Source organism: Camelina sativa, chromosome 5 (assembly GCF_000633955.1).
Source record: "Camelina sativa cultivar DH55 chromosome 5, Cs, whole genome shotgun sequence".
Classification (NCBI taxonomy): Eukaryota; Viridiplantae; Streptophyta; class Magnoliopsida; order Brassicales; family Brassicaceae; genus Camelina; species Camelina sativa.
Window position 1 is genome coordinate 29,863,819 of NC_025689.1, and position 13,662 is coordinate 29,877,480.

General features: G+C 35.6%; 1 protein-coding gene across 1 annotated transcript; it reads right to left on the reverse strand.

The window, feature by feature from the left end:
• Positions 3,066-4,054, reverse strand: LOC104787874 (zinc finger protein 6-like). Its single transcript, XM_010513524.1, has one exon. It carries the CDS (start codon positions 3,951-3,953, stop codon positions 3,210-3,212), a length of 744 nt encoding a protein of 247 aa, XP_010511826.1. The 5' UTR covers positions 3,954-4,054; the 3' UTR covers positions 3,066-3,209.

The window sequence follows — 13,662 nt, forward strand, 5'->3', positions numbered from 1 at the left end:
TTTTTTTTTTTTTTTTTTTTTTTTTGAACAAATGGGAACGGTTGGTCAAGGTTTATTCTATTCATCTGATCCTAATATGCAGTTAAAAGCTTTCGCTGATGTAGATCACAGTGGTTGTCCGGATTCCACAAGATCAGTATCAGGATATTGTGTTTTTCTTGGTGATTCTCTCATCTTTTGGAAATCCAAGAAACAAGATGTTGTTTCTCGTTCATCTGCAGAAGCTGAATACAGAAGCATGGCCTTAGCAACTTGTGAAATCTTATGGATTCGGAGCTTGTTGGAGGACCTACATATTCCAACCACGTCTCCAACGGTTCTTTACTGTGATAATGAGGCAGCAATACACATTGCTAATAACCCTGTCTTCCACGAACGTACTAAACACATTGAACGAGATTGCCATACAGTGAGAGACAGAGTAACAGATGGCACTTTGAAGCTTCTTCATGTTAGGACGGACTGTCAGATTGCGGATATTCTCACCAAACCTCTACATCCTGGTCAATTCCGTAATCTAGTCAGTAAGCTTGGCATTTCAAACATTTTCATGCCAGCTTAAGGGGGACTATTACATTATATAAAGGATGAAGAAGCAAAGAAGATAAGTACAGAGGAAGCTAACGGTGTTAACAGAGACTGAAGATGGATTATAGTTAGCTGTTAAGTCTGTTAGTCAGACGTTAATTATCATCTTCTATATATATCTTGTACAATTCTACATTGAAGGTTAATGAGAAAATCATATTATTCTTCTTTTCTAATAGCAAACAAATGCCATAATCGCCACTACTAGTTTCTCAAAATGTTGTATTATGCAAAAAAAAATCAACATTATTTGATCGAAATGATTTTTTTTTTTTCATCTTTATCTAATGAGAACCTGTTTGACCTCTAACACTGGGGGATCGTCGCAAGTATAAGGGAGAAATGCTAGCAATAATATCGCAGTATTGATAGAAAAATACTTTAAGAGCCAGAAACTATTTGAAACAGCATTGCAAACTATTGCACGGGAGAAAATACGTAGACGCTTTAGACCACCAGACTCAGTTAAAGCTGAAAGAACCAAGTGGAATCCAGAAACCTAATCAGGACCATGTGCTACAAAAAAAAATGTTTTATTTTTATTATTTTGTCGATCCTACAATTAGGTTGTTCTCTAGTGATCAATGATTTAGAACAGGGGGTTCAATGCTAAGGGGATATTGAGCTTAATAGGCTTAAATGCAATGATTACTAGTTATAGGCTTATAGCTGATGTGCAAAGTGTAATACCAGAAGAGTGAATTAGTAATAATTCAGTGTTACATGACCTAGATATTGTTTAATTCGACATCTTGAATCATTGTTCGCTTGTATGCTTATCGTATCGATCTAAGCCCTTCATCCAACGTTTTAACGCATAAAAACCATTTTGCTCAGGATTAGTTTTAATACTTTCATACATAAAATTTGAAAACGCAATTTTGTCCCCGACCGGTAGAAAAGTATCTTACGTTGAAACATTATGTTCCCGAATTAAAATTGTGTCTTAAGTCACTAACCGATCAATGTCCATAACTGCTTTCTAAACTTTTTGGTTTGAGCACAAAAATCTTAATGACCAGCTGCCCCAATTCCGGTCACATCCATTACCCATATACTATTTAAACAGAGACAGGGACATAAATACGTGCCAAGTTGCATATTACAAAAAGATCGAAAACAATATATACTTTGTGTCCTCCATATATTTTATTGTCTCATGGTGACGAGGATCCCATTTCATCTTTAAACATGAAATGCGCTGGTCTACCCTCTACACATTAATATATCATATGTAGTAGACTAGAATGATTTTATCATTTCAAATTCGGGTACCCGGGGACCCTTCCTAGCTTCTGAGTTGTGACATATATTTATTTTTGAATGTTACGTCAATTAAGCTATTGCTTTTAAAAGAGTTGTTCTAGTTTTGGTAATACACATCGACATTCGTAAGAAAATAATCAAATACACGTAATAAACAAATGTTAGAATAGTGTTAGATTCCTCCATTATATAAGTGCTCCTATGCCTTATACTTATAACATGTAGGTTCCTAATAATATTTACTAAAGTCGCAAAAAAATAAAATAAATAAAAGTAACGTGTCAGTCACTTAACTTGACAAATATGAAATATAATTGATATCTTTCGACTCATGTATGTTTATATGCATGTGCGTCGACATACCAACACATATAATGGTATGTATGAGTGAGTACTCTCATACTTCGACTCAATTCGCATTATATTCATTAGGTTTTCCGTGATTGGCAAATTTTGTAGCACAGAAAAAGAAATTTAAAAATCTTATAATATATATATACTACTATTCGTCAAAACGTATGTACTGTATTATAAACTCTACTTTTTATCATATAGCCGTTGCTAGTGTGTACATGTATGCTCTCAAAAGGGAGTAAACTTAAGAATATAGAGGAATTGACTTTGATAGTTTGGAGTTGGATCATATCTAATGCCCATAATTGAAAAAAGACTGAGTGGTCCTACAATCTGTATACAGTTTATTTCTAACCAACTTGTGTTAGATTAGTAATTTTATTTCTAACCAAATTGGGTAATCGACAAAATTTAATTCTAACCAAATTTTACTTCTAATAAGATTGGGTAATCGACTAACAAGAACATGGACCGTATCTGACTAAAGCCGTACGTGCTAAATTACTACGATACTAATTGGAGTTTAGGAAAATAACACATACAGGCATTCACTCAAAAGGTTATATTACATAACGTGGCCCTTTTGACTAATTTTACGCTCAAATTTGCTGCAAACTTGTGAGAAAAGCCCTTTGAATTCTATATTGGCCACTATGATAATAGGCTTTCAATAAATTAAGATATAATATGGATCTGAATTATTTTGTATGTTTTTGTACATTCTATGGAATCACTTACAGTACACCTGACACAACTTATATAAGTTATGTCCTAACTCTTAACGTTTATTTTTATATTATTATAGCCTGCAGTCCTATTGTTTTTTTTTTTGTTTTTTTTTTTGGAGTCTCAACAAATATTCCAGAACAATTAGGAACTGGTTAACCATTTTGAGACAAACAAATTACAGGCATTTAAATTCACTAAAATGTTGGAAAAAATGACTAAATAAATTAATTAATTAAAAATGTAGAAAATATACATGAGCTTAAAAAAAAATGTCAATGACCAGCTGGTGCAAGACTGAGATGCAAATCCAACCCTAAACCATCATCAAACGTAGTTCCCACTTCTCTTGTAAACCCATTCACCGATGGTCTCGGTCCATGGGCCTGAACATGTCTCATCTGAGACCCAACAATCCCAAATCCAGAATCACGAGCTCCATACTCATACGAGAACCCACCCACACCCGCACCACCGGAACCATCTTGGATCACGCAACCATGTGACACATGGAGCTGAGAAGGAGAGACACGTGGAAGATACATCCAAGGACCTCCCATAGGCTGAGGAGACGATGATGATGATGATAAGAGATGAGGCGGAGGAGCAAAGGCAGAGACTATAGGATTCCTTAGAAACTGAGACGCTGATCCAGCGTTTGAGAAATTTGCGGCTGCGTTTCGTGTAGCTTGAAGCTGAGCGCGTTTAAGCTGTTGGCGCTCTTTCTTGTGAGCGTTTTGGTGACCTCCCAAAGCTTGCGAGTTACCAAACTCTCTACAACAGTACTGACACTCATACTTACGTTCTCCTCCTCCTCCTCCCCCTCCTCCTCGGCTTCGTACACCACCGCCACTTCTTCCGGAAGATCCCGCCGGAAACTCGCCACGTTCCGGTGATACGGATGACTGGTTAGTTTTGACTGATTGATCGGAGAAATCTTCTTCTCCCTCAACACTGAATCCAAATAGCTTTAGACGAGAAGTAGTTGTTGTTTTAGAACTAAAATCTAGCTCCTCCATTATAATATGTATGTCTTTAGACTTTAGAGAGAGAGAGTTATAGAAAGAAAGAGAAGTGTTGAGAATAAGGTTTATAATAAGAGGAGGGTTGATGAGTGAGGAGGGGGCAGTATTATTTATATATAAACTGAGATGTGTGAGTTTGAACAGTAACATGGGAGACACTGTGCAAGTGTGTGTTGTGTGAAAGATATGAGAGATTGATTGTTGTTTGGTTGATTAACTTTGGTTTTTGTTTTCTTCGTATTTGTTTTAATTTTCGGACATCCCAAGAAAGAAAAGGAACAGTGAAAGTGGGAGTTTGAGGAACACACGAACCGAGACGACATGGATAATGGGACCCGATTGGATTTCATTTGTCTCCTTATTTTATTTTTTTTCATGTGAAGGGAAAGTTTCAAGTTCGGCTCCACTTTTATGTGTTCATTCTTACTTGTTCTCTTCGGGAAAATTCATATGTTTCCACCTACTTTTTTATTTATTTATAATGTGATTCTAAGCAGAGAGAATAATTACGATGAATATATCAAAATAAACTTTAAAAATTATCAATAAATTAAAATAATGCATTTTGATACAAATTTATGTGGATTGTGAAACATGCTTATTTCTTGTCATAGGCAAACTTATCATTTGATTGATATAAAATCCTAAATCAATAACACAAAATTTGAATTCATTAACAATCCAAAATTCTTTAGTTTTAATTGAATAACATAAAACTTTTAATGACTTTATAAGACTCTTAATCCAATAACACTAGATTTATCAAGATTTTAGATAACTTTTTACAAATCCACAATAAATAACACCAAATTTTTAAAGAATTTTAAAAAGTCTTGATTGAATAACAACATATTTTACATAACTTTTAAAATCCATTACAATTCTTTCTAAATCCTAAACCAATAACCCCCTTATGTCTAACTTGAATAATCGTTTTTGTATCCGTATTTTCCATTATTAGTTTTTATTTATTTCCTTAATTAACCTTTGAACTCTTCTTAATTTACTTCATTATGAAATGTCTTTTATATTAAAGGAACAATCCGGAAGCAGAGTCGAACTACAACCAAAAGGTGAAAATATGAAAAAACAACCCGTGCGTACTTGTGATCAAAGACCACTTGCTAATTCCAACAAATGACTAAAGATGTAATGTAGACTATAACGTCAATTTTAATATTAATCTACAAATACAATGGGACAATTTGTAAAGCTAATCAAGAGAGTTCCGTGATACCTAGAGGCTAGAGCTAAGTTGGAATAACATCCTATGATTAATAATTCTGGTAACTTCCAATATTCTATTCCATATGTAAATCAAGAGATGACAATAAATTCAATTGTCGCGCAAACATTTAAACTTACACACATACAATTAGACAAATAAGACAAAGCGAGTCTCGCACATGGAGTATGTGCATGCACACTAAGAAATCATCACGTTTTCCAGTTGAGATTTATCGGAATTGTTTGTGAAATTGTGGTCGCATATTCAGCAGATTCTTAAATTCAGTCGTATAGTTATCATTTATAATAAAATAAGATAAAAAATAATTTATGTGACGATAAAAAATGGGCTTGTAAATATATTTTTTCATGAACTACATAAACTTTCCTCGCACTTGAAAAAAAAATTGACTGATTATATATATATATATTGTAACGTTCCGACCGTCATTTCTTAGTGGACCGCATGTCCACTCCTAGTCTATGGGTTCACCTTTTTAATGGGCTTTACGTCCTCTCACTAGACTTGTGAGCCCATCCAAAGACTTGTTACCGTTCCTATAAATCATCACATGATTTTTCCCTATGTTTTGTCCTCACTCGCATAGTTCCGACAGTCACTTCCCCAAAGGTCACCTATCCTGATACTACTCCAGCTCAAACATGCTTTAACTCTGGAGTTTTTTCAGAAACTTTGACCGAAAAGATAAGTGCACTTTGGTGATATAGGTGATCAAATCAATTTTTTGAAATTTCTCTGCAAATTTCTAAAACCGGGATGTGACATATATAAAAAGAAAATACTTAAGAACATTGTTATCACAATTATTCAATTTCGTATTTTGTTTAAAATTTACCAAAAAAATATACTATTACAAAGTGAAAAAGATGCCGACAGACGGAAAGTGATCAGTATAGTCAAGATGAAGTAGATGCAAGCAAATGTTATCATAAACATAACAAAGCATATCATAATGTGGGTGTGGGATGTGATCTGAAGTGACCCAGAAGCCCAAAAGTTTGAAATGTGTGAGAAAGAAACATGAGAATCTATTGAAGATGTGAAAAATAAAAAGAACAAAAGTCCCACATCTCACTTCTGTGTGTCCCACGTGTCCCCGTCGCACTATCGTGCGTATCTATAAATCTATAAATTCAGATACGATCTCAAAATATTTATCAAAGTCAAATATCTTACGTTTATGGAATATCATTACAGTTTACTTTCTTATATCTAACCCTTAACATTGTCTTTAATTATTGACTCTTGGAAAAATATGTTTACATGTAAGTAACCATACTTAAAGTTCAAAGGTATATTAAAGAAGTCAACACAATTCTATAAACTAATCATAATGTAGATTACATTCAAAAGTTGTATGTGTGGTACATGCTATTATCTTGTGTATATTAAACTTTTGATATTATCGAGTCATTTTAAAAGATAATAACTCATATTCGGACATGTTTTACCATGTATAATTTTGTATTTTCTCATAACTATATTTTATATGAATTTAAGTTTTTGATGATCATGTCAATGACACTAACACAAGCCATCTTGTTATAAGTTATGTTAAAAAAAAATTTTAGTAACTTATAAGAGAGTACTATATTTACCCAAATTCAACTCTAGTACCAATAATTTCGAGTCCAACATGTATCACAAGTTTGAAATCTAGACTTGAAAGAATGTTCAGTTTAATCTATGAGTAAGTAAGATAGCTAGGGGGAAAAAAGCATTTCAAGACAAAAGCTAAGTAATGTGAAAACTACTTAAAAGTGGGGTTTGTTGAGGAAAAAATAGGAACGACCAAAATAAAGTCTCAGATGTTAACATGTTCCCCACAAATTACGTGCCAAATGACTAACCCTTGTTTCACGAGTATGTTTGCGTGATTGACGTCAACATTCACATACACATACACACACACGGGCATAATCACCTTTTCTAAATCAATTATCATACTTACACATATAATTATGTTATAGATGATGGATCAGAGATCTGCGAATCTTACTAACTCAATGAAAAGTTAATTGGGTGGTTTATGATTTGATTAAGGCTTTCTTTGTACAAAAATCAAAGATTAATAATTGTGTAAACCCTGATAAACTAAAGTCTTTGTTAGGGGGCTGGAGAAATGTCCCATCTTGTCTCTCTTTTAATTATATCTTCCACGAGAAACTACATAATTCGTTTTCCTTGGTTGTTTCCGTGTATCTTCTTTTAATTTCTTTCTCACACCAACAATATAGCTTACATACAATTAGCCATTTTGTTTTCAAAAGAAGAAAGAATATCTTACAATTGAAAAACCGGCATCAATAAACCGAATCTTTATCGCATATATATAAATTTTCGTATGTGCTTTATCAATTAACGTGTTACTTTAATCAACCAAAACTTTTACATGGTATTACATTAGGGTATATACAAATCATTGGTGGAAAAAATAAAGCACTTGTGTCGAATTGATTAGAGGATATGAAATATTGAAATAATATTATGAAGTTCATTCAGAAGTGTGTGGAAGATGCCTTAAATTATTATAAATCTCTTGAGATCTCACTTTAATAGAGCACACACATGATCATAGAATTTGGCTCGGTGGGTTTGCTAAAACATTTATTGAATTGTTGTCAAACGTCGATTTTGCTTAAATACATTTTTATAAGTTGTAAATTTTGGTTAACATAACATGTCGTATAAGATAATCATCTATCAATAGACCATTTTCTATTTATGTAATCCTAACTTTGGAGAGTAGACCTAATATATATATATATATTTTTTCCTCTGAAAGATTATAGTGAAATCTGATCATCAGAAGAGCCGAAGTGATTACAACTTTATTTGCTATACCAAAAGCACAAAAAATCACATTCCCACAATCTGTTAGCCTACTCTAAACTCTCCTATACAACCAAATGAGCTATACAAATAAAATAGGTTACAACTATAAATACCAAACCTGTTGAAAACCAGCTTCAGCAAACAATACTACAAACAATTTCTTCTTTGAAGACACTCTCCATCCAAGTTGGGTAACCCCTTTCTATATATGACTGAAAATGCAAGTCCCTTGTTACACTTTGAGCTATCATGTTTACACCTCCATTTGTTGCCTCATTTTCATTTACCAGTCTCCACTCTAGAATAGGACTCAAAAAGCTTTACAACTATTGATTGAGCTTTAAAGGAAGATTACGCATTTGGTCTTTCGACGGTTCCCACCAAATCTTTGTCCTCAATACCAAAAATAACTTGCTTGACTTTGTGGCTATTCATGCTTTCTATTACCCATAACACCATTCTGAGCTTTGAATCCGGACTCAAAATACCTCCAAAAGCACTGCGACTATGAAACAAAACTTCTCCTTGCTCATCTCTAAAAACTCATGCTCCCCCTACTAACTTATTTCTTTTTGACCAAGAGAAGCCCACATTACACTCTACCTAGTTCGATAAAGGTGTTTCCCATCCCTTTGCTACCGGTTGCATCCTTCTCTCTGCTTGAGGTTGGTCTGATTGGTTCAGTAAGGATATACCTTCTCCTTCTTGGCACTGAGCTTCAAATCAATCCACTACCTCCTCTCTGATCTTGTCCACAAATTCTTTTGCAGAAAAGTTTACTCCTTAAAAAAATTGAAGAGTTTCTGTTTTTCCTAATCCTCCAAACTATACAAAAAAAAAATTTCTCAACTCAATAGGCCACTCTTTATTATTTCGGTTTTCCAGCAAATGGAACATGTTTGAAAACACTGAGCCAATATGAAAACCATCAACATGTAAAAGATAATCTGATATCATCCAAATCTTTCTAGTAGTAGAACAAGTAAAAAGTGAATGGTTGATAGACTCACCCTCTTCTCCACAGATTTGGCATACATAGTCAATACTCATGCCCCTACCATTGAGGGTTTCAGCCACAGGAATGGCTCCAGAAAACACTTTCCAAAGGAAAAAATTTAATTTTTGATCAGTCTGCAAACTCTAAATCAGTTTTTTTCAATTCGAGTGTCGAAGGGCTAATAGAGGCTTCTCTGATGAGTTCAACATTATTTTCTCTATCTGCAAGCCAGTAGCCTGATTTAACTGAGAAATCCCCGCTCTTATTGAATTGCCAAGCTGATACTAGGATTTTTGTGTGTCTATCCTAGCAGGTTCTATTAACCTTATGTAGTTGTAGTACTTAAGATGTTTATCCAAATGGGAAACTTTACTAACAATTAAGATGCAATCAAGAAATCACAAGTCAAGCCAATTCAAAGAGAGTGTTTGTCTAACAGTCCTAGAATGATGACGATACAAAACGAAAATAAGTCACAGAATTAGAAACGAGAATGCATGACAAGAAGCGAAAGTGAATAAAAACATAAACGAGTCTAAGCATGAACTAAAAGGCAAGAAACGAAACAGTCTCAGGAATGTATTAAAAATCAGAAAGAAAGAGGTTCTAAGGATGGGAGTAATTGATGTCGATGGAGTATCCTAGTCTATAGAGTATTTAACATGCCATAAGCAAACCATCCCTAAACAATGAACATTACTTCTTAGCTAATCCAATCTCTTGATAGAAGCTACTCAAACTCGACCACTTCCAAACCTAGCTCTCGCTAGAGAAACATGATCAAGCATGGCATGAAAAACAAGTTCATTCACGTCAACAAACATCCTAGACAACTAATCTCTTAGGCTAGGAACGTAAGTCTCTGGTACTAGTTGGTCAGACATTTCATCGAACACCTTTTGGATGTGGAAATTTCTAAAACCCAGTTCCAATTGATCAGAGAGAAACTAGTATTTCTAACTCTAGTCCAGAAGGGAATCATACAATCAAAGCTTAAACACTCTACATCCTAAGATCCTCCACCTAATCTATCCCATCCTCAAGAACTACCACACTACTCAGATCTGAAAATCATCATCAAAGATAAAAACTTAGAAAACATTGAATCAAGCATCCTAAGATAGATAAAAATGAGATGAACAAGTTTGTTGAAGAAATCAAATGCAAAAACTCAATGAATTAAAAGATATCTGGATACAAAGTCTCATAACGTTTTTGGAGGCTAGGTAAAACCTTAGGAACCAAAACGAGATAAAAGCTAAGATGTCCGAGTGAAAACTTAACAAAACATATTTATAGTAAAACATGGAAATTCCTAAAACATAAAACGACAATATAGAACGTCGGTTCGGGAATCCTTCTCGGACGCATCTTCAGGACAAAACCAGGACGTCGGTATAAGAGCATCGATAGAGTCGCATCGTGAGAGTGTCGATCGAGTCGCAACATGAGAGTGTCGATCGAGTCGCGACGTGAGAGTGTCGATCGAGTCGCGACGTGAGAGTGTCGATCGAGTCGCAACGTGAGAATGTCGATCGAGTCGCGGCTTGAGAATGTCGATCGTGTCGCGGCTTGAGGACGTCGTCTGAGAGCTGCTGATCGAGTCGTGTCTTGAGGGTGCTCAGAAACTGCTGATCGAGTAACGTCTTGAGGGTGCTCAGGAGCCATCCTGGGACGTCTTGGTCGAGTCGCTGCTAACATCTGATCGAGTGGGAGCTGTCCTTTGCGTGCGGGTCGAGTCGGACTTCTGAACGTATGTGCATCCACTAAAACAGAGATAACTCAAGAATCACGACTCCGATTGGCTTGAAATAAACTGCATTGGAAAGATGACTCAATTTCCTACAACTTTGATGAAGACGTCAAAAGCTGAATCCCAAATTAATATCTTCACTCGACTCGATCAAAGACGTGGAAGCTTGCGTCGCTGGGTAGTGTAGATCGAGTCGTTTAACTGCTTTTCTAATCCTTGTTTGCATTTGATGGTTTGGACACCTCCTAAAACACCTTAAACAACTCCAATATGCAAGATGCGTGCAAGACCAATGCAAAGACTACCTAGATATGCATGTTATGCAAAAGAGACCTAAAAGAATGCAAAAGAATGAATTAAGAGAAGAAAATAAATGACAAAAGCATGATGAAAGAGAGTAAAATATATACATATCAACTCCCCCAAACTTATTCTTTGCTTGCCGTCAAGCAAACAACCAAGAACAAAGTATGGAAGAGAGGTTTGAAGATTGGGTCTCAGAACCTAAAACATGTTGAATAGAGTAGTTAGAATCAAGGTCCTTGTTATTAGTTCTATGATGCATGGTGAAGGAACTCTATTTAAAAACTTTAGACAAGCTCATCACAACTTGAAACGATTCCGAACCTTAGTCTACACATGCCATCATTTCTATCATTCCCTTTAAGATTCATTAACAAAGAACCATGAATCATGCTATGCAATGTCATCAAACTCATTTGGCTGAGGCGAAGGGGTAGAGACAAAAATTGGTCTTCTTTGCAAGTGGTTTTAACAATATAGAACATGGATCTCTCGCGAAAATGAGTTGAGCTTAAGAGAAGGCTAAAGGTTGAAACCAACTGATACATACAAGAGCAGTGCCCCGTCTACCCAAAGGTCCCAAGGAAACTTAGCTCTAACTTTCTAACCCAGAAGTTGGTCCTATCTCTACCCTTCATCGACATCTCTTTTTAAATTCATTCTATCATTTTTTTCACTTAGCCTTAGGAGAAGGTTACTTCATTTCAATCTAGCGGATGGGAAACTTTTTTATCACTATGGTTCTCTTTCTTTTCTTCTTAGAATTCTAGACTTCTTAAGCGTTTTGCTTTCTCTTCCTTGTCTAAACTTTTCTTTCTATGCCCAGAACCAATAACTTTTTTACATTGCACAACCAACATCCTTTACTAGACTTGTAAACCTTGAAAACACATTCCCCCTCCTAAAGACTCTTTACCCATTTTTTTCTTTCTCTTTTTCAGAACAAATCCAATCCCAAAACCCAAAATCGAATTCTCACCTAGTCCTACTAGTCCGGATAGCACGAACTAGAACTACATAGGATCCTACTCTTGTCGGCTAGAACCTAACACTTTCTAACAAACTCAACTTGGAAAAGGCCTCACACTCAAGAATACAATTGGCTTGAAAGAACGGTTGGTTAAGGGTGCGGGAAACTGTTCCAAAGATGGGAATCAGCTACTTGGATTAACAAGGGTGGTAAAACGGAGAAAGATAATCCAAGTATGTATGTGGTATCCATGAGTTCAACTTCAATGCATAACATGATAATTGCAAGTTAGGATTAGGTTCAGGTAGATAGGGAATGATGTCAATTCAAAACATGCTTCAATCAAGACTAGAATGCAATTTTGAGAATTCAAAACCTGGTTCAGTCTTACATGTCAAGTTCAATCAACATGCATCAAAGAACTAATAACAAGGGCCTTGATCCTATCCTATTGAATTCAACATGTTAACAAGGTTATAATCATCATCAACCCCTATGCTAAATGCAACATTCCTAAATGAACAACACTAGACTCAATCCTAATATGCAAATGCAAACTACATGAACACTTTGTTTTTGTGGAAATTTTCGAAATTTTTCAAAATTTTATGGTTTTTCTATGCAAATGGATAAATGCAGACTCAAACATGATATGATGCAAAAATTTGAAATAAAAATCACAGAAAACATCATCAGATACATCAACTCAAACTCTCCCCCAAACTTAAATTACACAATCTCCTATGTAGGAAAAATTTGAAGTAGGATTTGAGAATCATAATAGAAACAAATGCAAGGATGATATGGTATATGCAAAGGAAATGTTGGAGTACCTCAGTAATAGAAGAAGAAGTCGGTGCTCGCGACGGCGGATCGAGTGAGATGATGAGCAGCTCCGGTTCGTCGTCGATCGAGTGGGAGTGATGGTTGGTTTTGGGAGAAGCTCCGGTTCATCGTCGATCGAGTGGGAGTTTTCGACACCGGATCGAGTCAGAACGTCGTCGAGTCGTGGCTAGGTCAATTTGTCGGCAAGAGCTTCACGAGAGCTCCTCTTCTATTGCTATTTGTATTTTTTTCTTTTGCCACTTTAGTTGGCCATACTCCCTTCTGTGGATTCCTGAACAGCAGAAAACAAAAAACAAAAATTAAAACCACAAGATCCTAATTGTATTTACAGAGATACCTTTGGGACTTCCTCCCAAGTGAGCTTGTTTAAAGTCCCTAGCTTGACTTTGCATACTCCTTATGCTTTGGGAGGGTCATAGAGAGGTTTTGTAGACCCCTCTAGAATGTCTTGTCTAACCATATACTCTTTAACATTCTGCCCAGGTTCAACAACAAATGAACTGCTCTTCTTCATTATCCCAAACCTCCACCTTAATTTCCTTGAAGGAGAACTTCTCATTGTACCTTGGAGCTTCTTGATTTTCCCACTCATCTCCTTCACCATAGCTGTTAACTCTCTCACTGAATCCCCTAGAATCTTGGTAGTTTGGAGGTCAGACAAACTGTCAAGCGCGGGAGGACTTGTCTCTTGCGGTTGGTGAAGTTTAGGAAGCAGGTCATGACGCTTAGGGAGAGCAACAACTGCACTCG